Raw genomic sequence first — 15,755 nt, forward strand, 5'->3', positions numbered from 1 at the left:
CCCGGAGGCCCGTGCTCATCCAATCACCCCACCTCCCCTGCCCCCATCTGGGAAACGGCAGCCTCCCTGAGGAGATTCATCAGCCAGTCCTGCTGCCCTGACCTCTCGGCTCCTAAAAGCCTTGCAGAAATAGCAGCTGCTGACCAAGGGCCAGACCAAGGCTGCCACAGAGGTGACAGCAGAGTGGACACAAGGCCGCCACCAGGGCCCGGGACTCAGCCCCGGACACACACCCGCATCCCCAAGGTTCGTCCCCGTAACTCTACACCTACAGGGCTCTCTGGGGGGAAAATGAAATGAAAGTGAAGGACTCAATGAAATGCCAAACACACAGCAACAAGGCTCCATCTCACAAGCAGTTCTAGGAGATGCTCGAAGAGTTAAACTCTAGGGTCGTAGAACCACCCGGGGCGCTGGAGGCTGAGGCAGGGGACCGACTACAAAAGGTTAGGGGGGCACTTCCTGGAGGGACAGGGTCTGGTTGTGGCTGTGGTGGTCCAGGGGACTGTGCATTTGTCCAAACACAGAACTTTATACCACAAAGGGTACACTTTACTGGGTGTAAGTTACACCTCAATAAACCGCACATTTAAAAAAACTCCCATAATCAAACCAAGTATGAGGTGAGGGAATACTGCTCGGCAACAGAAGGAATAATCTACTGACATCCACAACGTGGATGAATCTCAAAAGGCCAGACAAGAAAGGGGAGCTCTACAAAGCCCCCGGCAGTCCAGTGACCCACGTAACTTCGTAGAACCCTGAATCTCCCCTACTCATAGTCTTAGAACCAGATGTGGAACGAGAATCCTAGGCCAGCACCGTCCAGCGGAACTACAAGGCAAGACACGTAATTTTTCTAGCAACCACATTTCTAAGATCTAAACCAGGTGTATTATTACTTTTAATAATACATTTGATTGAACCCAACAGCTATGCAACATTATCATGCTAACACATAATGAATATAAAAAAATCATGAATGAGGTATTTTATATTCTTTCATACTATGTCTTTGAAATCTGGTGTGTACAATTAGAGCACATCTCAATCCAGACGTTAAATCTGCACTGGGAATGCTTGATCTGAATTTAGGTTTTCATCAAATGTACAGTTAAAAAGTAGACTAATATGTAAGTTGTAAATGCTTAGTGCTCCCAATAACAGAGCTGAGTTTCAGTCTCTAACTTAAATCACTGAAAAATTACACAAAAATTTAAAATCCAGTTCCATCCCACTAGCCACGTTTCAGGGGTTCACTGGCCACATGGCTCATGGCCACCACTCTGGATGGTGCGGCTCTAGACAGACCTTCCCGTCCCAGAGGCAGAAGTGAGGATGCAGGGCCCGTGGGAGCTTCCTACCCCCGGCAAAGGTCGGCCTCATGGGACCCCGTTTCACCAGGCCCCAGGACCACCCAGGGCCTGCTGAGCCCCTCAGTCACAGCCGAAGGGGGAGCCAACCACAGAGGGGCTCACCCCGTGACTGCCCTCAACCACTGCTTCCCAGGGCCTGACAGAAACCAGCCCTGGCTGCCAAACTGAATCAGGGCAGCAAAGAAATGGAATTAAATTGGGCTAGATAATTTTTATAATTTTCATAAAGGAAATCTGAATTCAGGGTGGCCCATTTAAAACAAATCCTATATATACCACACATATTTTATATATATGTGATAGGTGATCTGTTCGGTATACTTCTTAACCTACCAAAAACTGAGAATCTGAATTCTGTACCTAACACCTTACAATGTGTTCAGCAACATTTTTAAAAGGAAAAAGCTCTTTAAGGAACTGTAATTTGGCAAGAAGAATACAGTAAAGATTACTCAATTACTCGTGATCTTACCCATCATTAGATTAGAATGAGAGCCGCTAGCGAGGGACAAGAGGAAAGGCGGGCTTTTCCTAAAAGCCCTAACATCTGGTGTAAAGGAGGGGATCAGAACTCACCTTGCAGGGTTCTGATGAGCCTCTCACCTGTGGTGATATTATTCACCAAAACAGCCTGCAAGGAAGATAAACACAGAATGAAACGTGCCCGCAACCTAACAACTTAGAAGAGCCTTGATAAGACGATCCCGTTGGGAAAAGGGAGCAGCAACCCCCCCCCCCCGCCCCGCCACACCCCAGCAGCGGCTGGAGGACTGGGCAGAGCTCTCCCGCTGAGCTCCCAGATGCCACTGCATCCAGAAAAGGCGCTCACACGGGGAGAGGTCTGCTGTCCCAACAACAGCCTGTAACCCGAGCAAGGGCTAAATGGATCCTCTGGCTGTTTCGCCCCAGACGCGCTCCCCTCCACGAAAGCTGGACTTTCTCTGGGGGGCCGGGCGCAGCCACGTCCTGAGCCACTGGTCCGACTGCACCCCATGGTGGGGAGCAGAGCAGAGGAAGGGCTCCTTACCGCCAGTGGGGTGGGGAGGACAGAGGGGCTCACACGAAGTGACAGCAAGCCGGGGAGGCTGAAAACAGAGGAGGAGGAAGGAACAACACAGGACTCAGGGGAACAGTGAAAACCGAGGGGAAGGTGAGGAAAGGGAGTGTGGAGCGTATGTCACAAGCAGCCCGTGAGCGAGTGGCCACGGTCACCAGGTGCCCTTCTGAGCTCTGCACTCCACTCACTCGCTTACTCCTCACCCCAGGTTCTAAGAGGCGGGCAGCACATTATCCCATTTTAGAGGGCAGGAAACTGAGGCACAGATTGCTTAAGAGACTCAAGGCCACAGGGCTTTCTTCACAGCCAACAGGCAAAGCCTGATCCAGAAAGCAAGCTGCTGCTTGCTACTTGCCGAACTGGAATCTAACCGCCCCCCCCAGCAGGATACCAGGCTAGAGGGCTGTACCCTGGGCCTAAAGCAAACAAAAACCTGACAAAGAGGGGACTGGAATCTTCACTATTAGAGCACATCACAGGGCCGCTGTTTTGTACACACACAGAGCTGTGCACACCGTGAAATGTGCACATTTCATACCGTGTCATGAGCCACAAAGCTTGCAAGATACCACACCCAGGACACGCGGCCCGCAACTTGGGTACACATTTCTGCCTGGGTCCTGCCTAACGGGGGACAAGGACAACCGCACCATCTCCTACGTCTGCGCCTCTGGCTTCCTCCTGGACCTCTGTCCAGCCCTTAGTTTTTCTGTGGCTTGGACAGACCTTTCTGGAGTACAGGGGTGCACCCAGAAATGAAATGTGGCCAAACAAATCATGTTTATTTTGGGAGATCTGAGGACTCGGAACATTTCCTGGTACAGAAGGAAGGAAGTCACAGCGATGGTATCTCAGGGAAAGATTATCAAGAGGAGTGTCCGCAGATACCCTAGCGGGCGGGGGAGAGCAGAGACCCCGCAGTGGCGCACGCAGCCGGGAGTCGGATGGGCAGAGCGCAGGGGAGGCCTGCTGCACTCAGGAGAGACTTGCACAAGCTCAACACAGACACAAAAGACCACAGCATCCCGTGCTCCCACTTCTAAGTCTGGAGCCAAAAGAACTCAAAGCAGAATCTTGAAGAGATGTTCGCACCTCCGTGTTCATAGCAGCGCTACTTACGACAGCCAAGAGCTAGAAGCAACCCATCCTCAACAGATGACTGGAGAAAGAGAATGTGGCAGCTACATTCAACGGAATATCATGCAGCCTTAAAAAAAAAAATGTCTGGGCGCCTGGGTGGTTCAGTTGGTTAAGTGACTGCCTTCGGCTCACGTCATGATCCTGGAGTCCCGGGATCGAGTCCCACATCGGGCTCCCTGCTCAGCAAGGAGTCTGCTCCTCCCTCTGGCCCTCCTCCCTCTCATGCTCTCTCTCCCAAATAAACAAAATCTTAAAAAATAAATAAATAAATAAAATAAAATAAAAATGTCTGCCATACACTGTTACACCGTGGATGAACCTCAAGCACACTGTGCGATGTCACATAAGCCAGTCACGGAAGGACAAATACTGTCTGATTCCATTCATATATCCATCCATATATATATATGTATTCAGAGAGAAAGCGCACAAGAGCAGGGGCAGGGGAATGAGGGGAGGGGGCACAGGGAGAGGGAAACTCAAGCAGGCTCCACGTCCAGCATGGAGCCCAACACAGGGCTCGATCTCATGAGCCTCAGATCAGGACCTGAGCCATAACCAGGAGCTGGAGGCTTCGCCAACTGAGCCACCCAGGCGCCCCCAGGACATTCTCAATCATTCCTTCTCCACTCATTCCCCTTGGCCTCACTCCAAAAACCCCACACTGGAGTCTGCTAACTATTTGAGGAAATGTCTGTCTCCCATGCGACTCTAATCTTCCAAAGAAAAGATATTTTAGTTATCTTCCCCCATCTGCTTACTTATGCATGAAAAAGTACAGTCAGCACGGAAGTAAATGAGAAAAGGATCATAAGACGCCATCAAGATCTTTTATATGCAGTTTTATATTTATTGAAAATCTTGTTAAATCATTTTCAGGGAACAATGAAAATGCTTCTAGCTTTTTGGAGATTCAATAAAAAAAATCTGCATTAAACAGTATTATTTTAAAATGAATTTTATATTCTACTCTAAACAACCCTTATGTAGCTGCCACATTCTCTTTATCCAGTCATCTGTTGAGCTAATTTCTCACATTTTGGTCAGAGTGACTCTGGGAGAAGCTGCACTTCCCAGGGTGTGTGGACCGTCCCCGGAGACGCTCAACATCACTAATGCCACCAGAACGTAACTGGAAACTGAACTCAGAAGACTGCAGGATGAATCACCCATGCACAAACATATTACAACTGTTCTGAGAAACGAGTATATTTGATCAAGCTATTTCCGCGTTAGATTCCAAGAAAAAGAAGCTTAACATTTCGTAAATTTTCAAAGCAGTAATTTGACAATAAATTCTACCACTCTAAAATCTCCATAAAATGTAAATGACTAACTTTTTAAAATCCTAACTTTTGGAAAGCTCACTGCCAGGGGGACGCAGATCACGTGATAAAGGAGAAAAGGCCCCCTCCACTGCTCTGTTTTGCTCATTGAAATAATCTGCTTTGAAGGCCAGAGGCCCCTTTCACTTAAGCCAGACTCACAGGCCCCTCAGACCATCTAACCCTTGACCCCACGGTGCCTGGAGAAGCTCTATGTAATGACCCTCCTGTTAGTGCCTCGGGGAGAGGACCTCAAAGTGGAAAGCAATCTTGGTGACCTGTGAAGGACACGGAAAATGAAGGAAGAATATGAAATATTCCTTCCTCTTCCCCGTCCCCCTCACCAATTTCAAAACCTCCCAGAGCAGCCCTATCCAAGAGAAAGGAAATGTCCGTCCCGTATGGAAAGCTCACCATTTCTAGTAGTCACATTAAAGTGAAGAGAAACAGACTGGGTAGAGGATTGGCACAGACATTCCCCCAAAGATGATACACAAATGGCCAATAAGCACCAGAGAAATGCCCACCATCCCCAGGAACACAAATCCAAACAAGAAGATACCATGTCACACACGCTGATGGGGCTGCAAGTTAAAAATAAATAAAAAGCAAAAAGGAAAATAAGTATGGACAAGGATGTGGAGAAAGTGCAGAGAAACTGGAACCCTGAGACGCAGCTGAGGAGAATGGGAAATGGAGCTCACTCGCTGTGGAAAGCGGCTCGGCAATTTCCCCAAAAGTTAAACAGTAGTCACATGACCCAGTACTCCTCTTCCTGGGTTTATACCCAAGAGAACCACAAATATATGTTCGTCCGACACTTGTCCCCAGACGTTCGCAGCAGTATTATTCATAACTGCCAAAAGGTGGAAACAACTCAAATGTCCATCAAGTGAAGAACGGATAAACATGGCGCAGCCAGAGTGGAGTATTACGCAGCCATGAAAAGGAACGAGGTCCTGACACATGCCGTGAGCCCTGAAAACACTATGCCGAGTGCAAGAAGCCAGGCACAAAGGCCACAAAATGTAGGATTCTGCAGATAAGAAATGCCCAAAGCAGGCAAATCTGGAGAGACAGAAGGTAAATTAGTGGGAGCCAGGGGCAGGAGAAAGGGGAAGTGGGAGCGCCTGCTTCATGAGTGCAGGATTTCTCTAGGGGGTGATGAAAATGTTCTGGAATGAGATGGTGCTGAAAGCTGCACCGCACCATGAGCATACTGTAGCCTGCTGAATGATACACCGTAAAGTGGTTAACATGGTAATGTTGAGCTTATGTGAATTCTGTCCCAATAAACAAAAAGAAACAGGTGAAATTAAATACTGTATTTAATCTGGCATAACCAAATTACCATTTCAGGATGTCATCAACATAGAACAGTATTAATGCGATTTTTTTTTCCATACCAAACCTTTGAAATCTAGCATATTTTTACACTTTTACAGCATATCTCAAATGTGACATTTTCAGTGCTCACCAGCCACTTGCCCGTAGGGACAGCACAGACCTTGAGGAATGGGAAGGGAGGGCAGAGAGCAAGCCCGATGGCAAAGAAGTGCCAATTAACTATTTATGGTGTCCCGCTAAGATTACACACTCACACCATCACCACTCACACCACCAAAATAAGCCCTGCCAGCCCAAACTCTTTACACCGACAGCCCTGGTGGGCCAAAGACTGGGGGAGGCAGGCCACTGAGATGTATGCCTGTCCTCCGGCCAAGGGGCCACAGGAAGAACTCCAGAACTCAGCAAACCTGCCCAGCATGGGCATCAGGTGTCCAGCACGAGCCTCGGCCTGGAGGCACAAAGGTGGGCCATCCACACAGCTGCCCCCCGCTGACCAGACAGGCCCTCTACAGAAGGCAGAGGGAGGGGTGTGTGGGGACAGACAACACCAAGTCCCCCCAGGCTCTGGCCACAGCAGAGAGGGGCGGAGTCCCAACCCCCAGAGAAGGTCCTCAGAGAGGCTAGGCCTAAGTGCTAAGTGCCAGACCCACTCTGGGGAGTGAGAGACCCAGGACACCAGAAAGTATAGGAACTTGCAGCCTGGGTGATTCAAGGTCCAGCAAATGGCAGGGGCACAGGAACGAGTGTCTGTACGTGCATGAGGAGAAGAGGGACAGACAGAGAAAATCAATGCAAGGACACCAGCGTGAGGGCACCTGGGGGGCTCAGTCGGTTAAGCGTCTGCCTTCCGCTCAGGTCATGATCCTGGGGTCCTGGGATCAAGCCCCTAGTCTGCTTTTCCTCCTGCCTCTGACCCTCCCCCCTCTCATGCACATGCATGCTCGCTCACTCGCTCTCAAATAAATAAAATCTTAAAAAAAACAAAGAACGCTAACGTATGGAAGACATTCTGCTGCGTGAAATAAAGCCGACACAAAAGGACAAACACTGCACGATCCCACTTATGCAAGAAATGCAGGGTAGTCTGATTCAGAGACAGGAGGATAAACTATGGTTGCCAGGCGCTGGGGGGTGAGGGTATGGGCTGTTCGTGCTTGATGGGGACAGCTTCACTGGAGGAGATGGGAAAGCTCTGGAGGTGGACGGTGTGACAGGTGCATCGCAAGGTGAGTGTAATTCGTGCATTTCAACATGGTTAAAATGCTCATTTTATATTATGCACATTTTACCACAATAAAAACGAGAGCAAAACCCCACAAAGAGCAGGAGGTCGGTGGGTCGGTGAAGGGGTGTGTGAGGATGTGGGGAGGGCAGGAGTGGGCTGAGAGCGCGTCAGAGGGGGGCCGAGGCACCGGGCAAACAGGGGCTCACGGGCGGGCAGGACGGCAGGTCTGGGCCGTGGCCACAGGACAATGGACTCAAGCCACAGAGCTGTCGGAGAAGGTCGTGGGGGATTAAGCCAAACTCTGTGTGAAGCTGAGGAAAAAGAACCCCACTCAGGAAAACACGCAGTTATGCACAGGGCACAGCTGCCCTACACGCCCAGAACGGCTCCTGCCAGAAGGTCCCGGGCTGTCGTGGTGTTGGGAGAAGGAACATGCCAGGCCCCAGCTGGCTGGGAAAGCACCACCTGCCTGCGACTGGCTGGAGGGGCCCGGGGCTGAGGCTGGGATTCCCCGGGGCAGGTCACAGTGCCCACAGCTCTGCGGAGCAAGGTCCGTGGGGTGCTTTCCATGGTGGGGACAAGCATGAGGCCCAAGGGGAGGGAGCTCTGGACCCAGAATGGTCCACACTCAGGGAAGCGGCACAAGGCTGGAGAGAGGGAAGGAGGGAAGGAGGGAAGGGGGGGATGGAAGAGGGAGGGGGGAGATGGAAGGTGGGGAGGGGAGGGAGAGGGGGGAGGGGAGGGAGAAGGTGAGGGGAGGGAGAAGGGCGAGGGGAGGGAGAAGGGCGAGGGGAGGGAGAAGGGCGAGGGGAGGAAGATGGGGAGGGGAGGGAGAGGGGGGAGAAGAGGAAGGAAGGGAGAAGGGGGAGGGAGGGAGGGAGAAGGGAAGAGAGGGAGAAGGGTGGGAGGGCAGGGAGAAGGGGGAGGGCAGGGGGAGGGGAGGGGCAAATTGAGGAGACTGCCTCTTGGATCACACCACGTGCCTTCAATAATCTGGGTCAAAGAGAACTCCCAGGAGGACCTGAACAGGACACGCAGTGGGAACTCCAGAAGGTTCCTTGATGCTTCTCCAGCAGTTGACTAAGGCAGAACGAGGGACCTCCTTCTCCGTCCACAAACCCTGGATCTTTCTGTCACCAACTGCCAGCTGCCAGAGACCTTGGGTCCCTTCCCCTGGAGCAGCTCACATTCACCTGGCACTCTTCGCACCACCCCACCCCTCAGCTCTTCCCGGTCTCCCTTCCTGACACTTCCCAGCTTCCCAGGAAAGACAGCGCAGCTGTGAAGTGTTGCTCAGATAGAAGGGCACACTACACGGGCTTGGCTGGACCTGGACCGGGGTTGGGGGGGGTGAGGGGGGAGCTGAACATCTTCTCTGTGTTCAGAGGAAGAAAACCCCTCATGGCAGCAGAGACAGCACCAGCGATGAGGAACATTCCCCTTGTCCTAAATTTTTTTTTTTTTTAAAGATTTTATTTATTCATTTGAGAGAGAGAGAAAGCACAGAGGGAGAGAGAGGAGCAGACTTCCCCCTGAGCAGGGAGCCCGATGCGGGACTCGATCCCAGGACCCTGAGACCATGACCCGAAGGCAGACGCCCAACCGACTGAGCCACCCAGGCGCCCCTCCCCTTGTCCTAAATTTAACCAACCGAGGCACTGCCCCACTCTCCCTGCGGGGGCTGGCACAAGGGGCTGCTGATGCTGACCTCACTTGGGGGGCGGGGGCAGAAGCCCTGGGCTGAACCCCTTCTGTGGGCCTTAGTTCTTCTGTTTCCAAATGGGGATCTGAACAATGTCCCCCACCCTCACCTGTGGGAAAGGCCACAGCTGTGCAAATTCTGACTTTCTGCAAACAGGGGGTCCACAGATACTCAGGGACTAAAGAGAAAACAGAACTCAAGGGTATCGGGTTACAGAGCCCATTTATTGTTCTTCAACGCGAATAATCCCAGACTCCCACTGGTCCAGCCACAGAGAAAATAAATTAAAAGGAAGGAATTAACCCGAGGCCCCGTCCCGTGGGGGTGGGGGGGATGGAAGGGACGGAGGGGACGGAGGTCAGCCACTGCAGTGCGGGGACAGTGCCGGAAAGGGAGTCTGCGTTTCTCCTAACACACACTCCTTTGCGTGGGCGGTAAATGACTGGCGTTGAATCACAAAGCTGTCTGAAGGCCACGTCTCGTCAGCAAACTAGAGAATCTGCAATCTGAACAGACCCCCTTGCTCCCAGGGACACGGATTTCGGGCGGACGCCCCTCCCGTGCGTTCCCGTCTGCCACTGCGCAGCCCACCTGCCACCGGCCTGTGGCCGCCTCCTCCGGCTGCCCGCCTCTTTCTTCCCTATGGGCTTCAGATTCCAATCAGACGCATCCCCGGGAGCCTGAGAGGCGGAGCAGTCAGGCGGACGGAGGTACAGAACGGAGCCAGAAGCAGGGCGCCCCTGGCTCCGGGCTAAGGCTGCAGCGGCAGCCTCCTGGTCCCGCCATCCGGGAGCCGCCCCGGGACGGCATGCTCTTCCAGACCCTTCCCACCCTTCTGTGGGCACCGGCTTCCCTGCCCTACGCCCTCTCTGCTTCAAAGAGCTGCAGTGGTGTCTCTGCCTGAAAGTGGCCCTGACAGACCCACTGACTCGTCTGTCCGCCACTCAACGGGCACAGCCCGGACACCGGGCACAGCCCAGCACCCCGCAGAGTAAATAGCGAACGCACAGAAGTAAGATACGGAAAATCAGTGCGGATTAAAAACAGAAAAGCTCTTCCAGAACCTTTCGGTCTTCAATCAATCACGGCGATCAAAGATGATAAAAATCAGAGAAACTGTTTCTATCCGCACAAGTCTGCTCTGGTCCCCCCTGAGAAAACCGCCTCCCCAGAAGAAAATGAGCACCCTCCCAGCAAGAGAAGCTGCCCAGAGAGAAGCAGCCAGAACACTCCGAATGCGGTAGAATTCATACAGGGGGACAGAAGGGCCCGGCAGGCCGGCCACCCCAGCGTGTCTGCACCTCGGGCTCAGAGCTCACCCTGCCGGCCTGCCAGCCAGGCACCTCCAGGAGTGTGGGAAAGCTCTCGGGAAGCTCTCGGGTAGGACAAATGACCGGACTTAACGTTACCACTTCCTCTTTAGAAAATCACTCTCGGGGGGGCGCCTGGGTGGCTCAGTTGGTTAAGCGACTGCCTTCGGCTCAGGTCATGATCCTGGAGTCCCTGGATCGAGTCCCGCATCGAGTCCCGCATCGGGCTCCCTGCTCAGCAGGGTGTCTGCTTCTCCCTCTGACCCACCCCCCTTTCATGTGCTCTCTCATTCTCTCTCTCAAATAAATAAATAAAATCTTTAAAAAAAAAAAAAAAAAGTCACTCTCGGAACCAAATGCAGCTACAGTCACGGGGAGCGGCCCCCGCCCCAAGTCCAGACCCGGCCCAGGAACCCATGAGCCAAAGCAGGCTGGCTCACCACCCACCCTGCCCGCCGGAGGGAAAGGCCTGCTGAGCCATCCCTTACAGCAGGGGGTTCTCAGGCCACACGCGACCCGCGCAGATGCACAGGTCTGCCCGGGACTGAGGCACTGGGTCACACAGGTGGGTGACAGAGGTGACGCAGGCCGCTCCTCCCTCCGCCTCTACAAGCTTTCCTCTTTCCGGACACCAAACCGTTAACGCGTGGCCACCATCCCCTCCTGCTCTGCAGCCTGGCACTCCGGCTTTTTTCCAGGTCAGCTGCTTCCCTCCCGGAATGATACAGGAACCGTATTTCCATCATAAATGAAACGTTACTCAGATGCGATTCTTCGCACTAGTGCGTTAATTTACGTATTTAACACGTAAGTGAAAAGTCCAAAGGTCTAGGTGGAAAAATGGCTGCAAGAAACGAGCCGGGAAGAAGATCACAAACACAGACGAGGAAAACGACACTATCTGGGACTCTAACTCTGGAGAGCAAAAAGGCGAACACAATAGCAGGAAGCTGGGTGTTCCCTGGCTGAAGGGCCACTCAGTTCCTGGGGCTCTCAGGCTCCTCCTAGCACTTCAGAGATGAAGCGGAACCTGCCCTTCACAGGCCTTTAGGGCCACCTCGTGGCTCTGGGGCAACTAGCGGGGGGCTTGGGGGGCACCGGAGATCTTGGTAAGTCTTCAGACCCGAAAATAATAATCAGCCTTCTGACAACAAAAGACTGAATTAAAGCACCCTGTGCCAACTTCAGGAGAGAAGCAGATATTTACATGGCAAAAACTAAAATCTGAGGATTTTTTTTTTTTTTTAAAGATTATGAGAGCACGAGAGAGAGAGAGAGAGAGAGAGAGAGAGAGAGAGAGAGAGAGAAAGTGCGCACACAGGAGGGAGGGGCAGAGGGAGAAGCAGACCTCTCGCTGAGCAGGGAGCCCAACTGATCCCAGGACCCTGGAATCATGACCTGAGGCAAAGGCAGATGCTTAACCGATTGAGTCACCCAGGTGCCCCTGAGGATCTGTTTTTACTTAGGCCCTTCAAAAACTTGTTTGATATGTAAACACGTATTTACCTGTAAAAAAAAAAAAAAAAAAATGGAGGGGAGGTGCCTGGGCGGCTCAGTCCGTCAAGCATCTGCTTTCGGCTCAGGTCATGATCCTGGGGTCCTGGGATTGAACCCCTTGTCAGGCTCCTTGCTCAGTGGGGTCTGCTTCTCCCTCTCCTTCTGTCCCGCCCCCTGTTCTTGTGCTCACATGCTCTCTCACAAATAAATCTTAAAAAAAAAAAAAAAAAAAGGATTTCACCACAAATGTGGTGGCTTGAGAATGTGACTCCAAGGCCCCGACACTGCCCCCACAGGTGGGGCCTAAGTCCCGCCCTCTCCAATCTGGGCTGGTCTTAGTGACCTGCTCCTATGGATGCCGGAGAAGCGACCCTGCTGATTTCTGAAGCAGTCAGTAAAAGGCCTCGTGGGTTGGACTGTGTACCCCCAAAATTCATGTCTACCCAGAACCTAAGAATCACCCTATTTAGAGACAGGGTCTATGCAGATATAATCAAGGTAAAATGAAGTCATGAGTGTGGGCCAGAGTCAGCAGGACTAAAGAGAAGAGGTGAAGGTACAGAGGCCCTGGGGGAGATGGCCAGGTGAGGGCAGGAGCAGAGGCTGAAGGGACACCTCTATGATCAGAGACCGCAGGCAGACACCAGGGGCCAGAACTCGTTAAGGAAGGATCCTCCCCTGGAGCCTTCAAGGCAGCACAGCCCGGCTGACACCTTGATTTTGAACTTCTAGCCTCCAGAACCTGGAAGGAACACACTTTTGTTGTTTTAAGCCACCCGGTTTGTGGTACTCTGTTACATGGTAGCCCTGGGAATACAAGAGCGGACAGCGTCCTGCAGGCTCTCTCCTTCCCTCCCCGCCGGGACGGCGCCCTAGGAACCCAGCCTCCAAGCTTCAAGGAGGCCTAGCAGCCCCGCGAAAGCCACACAGAAGTGTTGGGGCCTTGACCCCACCGAGGTCTCAGGTCACAGACACCAGACACACGAGTGAGGAAGTGTCAGGCAATTCTGAGCCTTCGGGCGCCCAGACAGCGAAACGTGGAACAGAGACAAGTTTCCCCTGAGCCGTCCCAACTGCAGACGTGTGTGAGCAAAATAAATGCCATCATGGTTTTAAACCCCTACGTTTTGGGGTAATTTGTGATACAACAATAGAGAAGCAGAACCCACGTCCATATAATCCTGTTCGCCTGAACGACATGTGTATCTTCAGATTCAAAACACAGTCGCCTGTGCCTGTTAGGGATCAAGGTGGTCTACAGAAGCTCCCCGCAGCAAACATTTATGAAGAATATTCTTTCTGGAAGTGGTCACCTCCATGCCCCTAAGCTGAGAATTTCTGGGCTTTTAAATGATGTGCAAATACCAGACGTGTTCAAAAGTGTTTCTCATTTAAAGAACCTCCCTTATGTTCTTCCATCTTCATAACATACATACAACATTTATTAAAGCTTGAGTGTAACAATCATTTATAAAAGCTTAGGTGTAATCTGTAGGTTTTAAAAAAGGCATGAGGGGTTCTCAGTGGTTAATCTCAGAGTGATGGAATTACAGGGGGTTTTAATCTTTTTTGTATTTTCAAAACTAACAACAGTATTTCGATAATGTATAAGGCAACTTTTTTGAAAGTTACTTAAGGCTGCCATACACAATCACTTTTATTTGCTTCAGAAAACTGAATATCATCTAAAGCTCAGGAAGCGACCACACCAGTGCTCCCACCGAGTACTAGAAGTTCTAAAAGTACGCATGAACCTGCAGACCCGTATTCATGTAAATCATCTTCACCACACCTCTTTTTGCAACACACAGGGAGGCAGAAAAGGGAAATGAAAGGGCGTCTGGGTGGCTCAGTCCATTAAGCGTCTGCCTTCAGCTCAGGTCACGATCCCAGGGTCCTCAGCAGGGAGTCTGCTTCTCGAACTCTCCCTCTGCCTCTGCCCCTGCTTGTGTTCTCGTTCTCTCTCACGGTCTCTCTCTCAAATAAATAATCTTTTTTTTTTTTTTTTAAAGGGAACTGAAAACGACAGGTTTATCTTCAAGAATCAGCTGAAGTCTCATCTGAAGTGTTTCTGATCAAAAAATCAGAGGCTTTGTTTCAGATTAAAAAAAAAAATCAGTGGGATTTGGTTCCTATTATCAAGACAGAATCTGATTGACTGGTCAATGCTCTGGCCAATGGACATCTATAGAAGTTGAGAAATATAAACTATAACCACTAAAACTCATAATGGGGGTGACACAGGCGATGGGGACTAAGGAGGGCACCTGTCATGATGAGCACCGGGTGTTGCGTGGAAGTGCTGAATCACTATATTGTACGCCTGAAACTAACATTAACACTGGGTTAACTATACTGGAATTACAATAAAAAAAAATTCATCATAATGGTGATTCTGGGCAGGAGGGAAAGAAGGAAAGGACAAAGGGGAATACAGAGGACCTCATCTTGATAATGGTTTTTGTTTTAAATAATTTCTGGGGGAGGGGCACACAGGTATTAGCTTATTATTCCTCTGACCTCTCTACATGCCCTGCTCTTTCTACTAAAACTGCTCTAGGGCTCATTCCAGCACCATAGCGAGGCTGCCGAGAACTCACTGGATGTTTCACACTTGCCCACCCATTCCAGGTGACATCTGAAGGGGCGCCTGAGAGGCTGGTCTCAGAACTGAGGACCTGCAGACACACCCATATCCCAAGTCTGGGGGAGTTGGCAATCTTATGGGAAAAAAAAAAGGGGTGAGCGGGAAGTTTGCAACTTGGCACATCTAAAAATTGTCAGGGATTCCAGTAAACGTGGGTAAAGATGTAGGAAATAGAAAAAAACAGTATCAACGTCAATTACTTTGTAACCGCACCATCAGATTATTTTTAAAGAATTATATCTCTTAATCATAATGCCCTCCACTTTAAAATCATTGAGAAAGGGTCAAAAAAATGAAAATGAAAACCCTGATATGGCAATTTTATTTTTAAAAGTGCAATACTGCAAAAACACCCAGTATCTCCTCATCAGTCTCTGGATGAGCCACACGCATCGCAAGGATCTTAGTGAGCCCTTAGAGAAAATCGTGCACCCGCACGTGTATGTGTATCATCTTTTTGAAAAATTCAATATTCTCCAAGGCCCAACACCTGGAGAGTCTGATCCGGTGTATTTTTTAAGTCTGTACCTGTTTGCATAAGCTCCCAGGCGATCGTGATGTGCTGCCTGGCAAGGCCTGATTTCTCTAAAACAACTTCCGTAAGGACTAAGTTCATAAACGCCAACTTGATAAGTTGAACTGGTAATTCCGCACCACGGACCCCTACCGAGCAACAGGGAGGACAGCTGCCCGATCACAAGGTGACCTCATCATCCACGGCCCGATTCTGGGCCAAACAGCAAAAGGGAAAAGACAGCCGAGCAGCTAAGGAGACCCAGCCGTGGCCCACCTGCTCTCCCGCAGAACAGGGCACTCAGCCTTCCTACCAGAGTTCCGCCTCTATCATTCAAACCCGTGCTGTTCGGGATTTGGCCACTTAAGTGTAGTTAAGACTAAATAAAACTCACAATTCAGTTCCTCGGACCCGCCAGCCATACCTCCGGTGTTCAACAGCCGTACGAAGCCAGGGGATACGGTACAGCAGAGCTCAAACAGCACATTTCCCTCAGCCGGGGAATTCTGTTTCACAGTGCTCACCCGAAGCATTCATTTCATGACCACATCATCCCCGGTGGCTTGGCCTTCAAGCTTCTATCCACGCCCCTATCTGACGGCTACAATACCC

At 51.0% G+C, this 15,755-nt stretch overlaps 1 protein-coding gene across 3 annotated transcripts in view; it reads right to left on the minus strand.

Annotated features, from left to right (window-relative positions):
- The window catches only part of GOLM1 (golgi membrane protein 1), a 60,904-nt gene that overhangs the window by 22,174 nt on the left and 22,975 nt on the right, over positions 1-15,755 (minus strand). For all 3 annotated transcript variants that reach the window (XM_032392964.1, XM_032392965.1, XM_032392962.1), the window contains exon 4: positions 1,953-2,007. In XM_032392964.1, coding sequence (XP_032248855.1) covers positions 1,953-2,007 — 55 coding nt within the window. The remainder of the gene's footprint in view (positions 1-1,952; positions 2,008-15,755) is intronic.

This window comes from Phoca vitulina, unplaced genomic scaffold (assembly GCF_004348235.1).
Source record: "Phoca vitulina isolate PV1807 unplaced genomic scaffold, GSC_HSeal_1.0 scaffold70, whole genome shotgun sequence".
NCBI classification, from domain to species: domain Eukaryota; kingdom Metazoa; phylum Chordata; class Mammalia; order Carnivora; family Phocidae; genus Phoca; species Phoca vitulina.